The sequence below is a fragment of the Chenopodium quinoa genome, unplaced genomic scaffold (assembly GCF_001683475.1).
Source record: "Chenopodium quinoa cultivar QQ74 unplaced genomic scaffold, ASM168347v1, whole genome shotgun sequence".
Taxonomy (NCBI): Eukaryota; Viridiplantae; Streptophyta; class Magnoliopsida; order Caryophyllales; family Amaranthaceae; genus Chenopodium; species Chenopodium quinoa.
Window position 1 is genome coordinate 495,394 of NW_018744093.1, and position 2,098 is coordinate 497,491.

At 38.1% G+C, this 2,098-nt stretch overlaps 1 protein-coding gene across 1 annotated transcript; it reads left to right on the forward strand.

Moving 5' to 3' along the window:
• The first annotated feature begins 1,013 nt into the window (after nucleotides 1-1,013).
• LOC110692185 lies at nucleotides 1,014-1,742 on the forward strand. Its single transcript, XM_021869184.1, has one exon. It carries the CDS (start codon nucleotides 1,014-1,016, stop codon nucleotides 1,740-1,742), a length of 729 nt encoding a protein of 242 aa, XP_021724876.1.
• Nucleotides 1,743-2,098: the final 356 nt, after the last annotated feature.

Genomic DNA, 2,098 nt, shown 5'->3' on the forward strand with positions numbered 1-2,098 from the left:
TTGTTGAGCGAAGCACGCGTCAAAGGTATAATCTTTTATCCTTTCTTGTGTTTCAATTTTGTTTTGCTTGTTAATTGCATTTATTATGGGAGCGGGTCTTGGCGGGTTTCTTTCCGCGTAGTGAGGGTCACTACGAAACCCAACACTAAGCCATCAAGGGTAGTCTTGTCATGTTGCGAGAGCCGAAGGACACATTATGAACAAAACGGAAGAGGAAGTTGTGGATATCATTGAAAATGTAGTGAGGCATTACATGGGTTTCCAAGATAGTAAGTAAGAATCAACATGCAAGAGTGGCTCTACGGTTTATTCTGTTGATCACCTCAATGCTAACAACAACTTATCCTCACAAATTTCAAATCTAGGGAAGGAGAGTGCTTCATCTCTAACACCTACTCTTCCCTCTCAAAATAAGGGGAGAGATACATCTTCCAACTCTACTCCTCTTTCTACTTCCAATAACATGCCTAGCGGATGCTTGTTTTGTGATATATCTGGTTTGTATGAGCATGATTCTTCTAATTGCTCTCATGCTTTTTCAGATGGATATGATGATTTTGATAGTAATGAGAGTGATCATGTGAATTATGTGTCTAATAACAACAATGGCTCAAGGTTTGATAATCAAAGAGGCCAAGGGAATAGGAACTATAAGAACCAAGACAATTTTGACAACTATAACCAAGGTAGTGGTTATAGGAGCCAAGGAAACCAAGGTTTTCGGTGTAACTGTAATAACCAAGGTTATAGTGGAAAAAACCAAGGCCAAGTTATGGTCATAATAATCAGGTTATGGTAACCATAATCAAAGCTATGGCCAAATTCAAAATAGGGGTAATTGTAACAATCAAAATAGGGGAAATTTTCAAAACGATGCTCAAAGGGGTCCCACACCCGATTTTTCTCCAAAGACCCAAGGTCAAGGTGATAATTCCTATGCTCAATCTTATTTTCTTCTAATGTCTAATTTGGAATATATATTTGAAAATAAAGCCAAGATTTTGAACACATACATGACGGTTAGTGATAAGAAATTCAATGAAATGATGACACATAGTAAGATACTTAAAACTCAAATCACTGAACTACCTAACACTTTGAAACAGAGTACTAGTTCTACTTCTCTACCCTCTCAAGGGATTGAACCTAAGAAACCGGACTATTCTATCACTACTAGGAATGGTAAGATCCTTGAAGAGAGTGTTTCTAGGAAGAGTCAAGAAGATGAGAAGGTGAGTGATTCATTCAATGATGATGAGCATGATGTGTCTTGCAAAAAGTGTGAGGTTTCTAATGAGAAGGTCAAAATCGGAGAGAGTGTGCAAAATGATGTGATCAAACCCAAACTTCCCTATCCACAAAAGTTCTTGAGGAGCAAGATTGATGATCAATTTGGAAGATTTCTTGACATCCTTACGGAAATTCATCTTTCTATCCCTTTCACCGATGCTTTAAAACAAATGCAAAACTATTCTATGTTCCTTAAGGAAATCTTGAGTGGAAAAAGAAAGTGTAATGAGGTTGACTCGGTAAAGGTTGGGGAGTGTTGTAGTTCTCTTATCCACAATGACCTATCTAAGAAGATAAAAGATCCGGGCAATTTTTCAATACCTTGCAACGTCAATGGAAAAGTGTTTCAAAATGATCTTTGTGACCTTGGTTCTAGTGTTAGCATAATGTCGTATTCCGTCTTTAAAAAGGTTAAACTAGGCGAGCTCCTCCCAACCAACATGACCCTATAATTTGCCGACCGTTCTATTAAGTTCCCCAAGGGTAGAATGGAGGATGTCCTCCTCAAGGTAGGAGAGTTTACTATCCCCGTTGACTTCATTGTGCTAGAGTTTTCGGAAGATGACAACATTCCTATCATTCTAGGGAGACAATTCTTAGCAACTTCAGGTGCCTTGATAGATGTGAAGGGTGGCATTATTACCTTGTGTGTTGGTAATGAATCAGCTAGTTTCAAGCTTAAACCTATGCATGAATCCCTTTCTTTTATGCAAGGAATTATGTGCATTAATTCGCTTCATTTGAATGGCATTTCTTGCACTCTTTCGTTGTCTACTAATGATGTCATTGAATGTTGTGACAATGCTTC

Excerpts from the sequence above, each read along its gene's own strand:
- LOC110692185 (XM_021869184.1), top strand. The coding sequence starts at position 1,014 with ATGACGGTTAGTGATAAGAAATTCAATGAAATGATGACACATAGTAAG.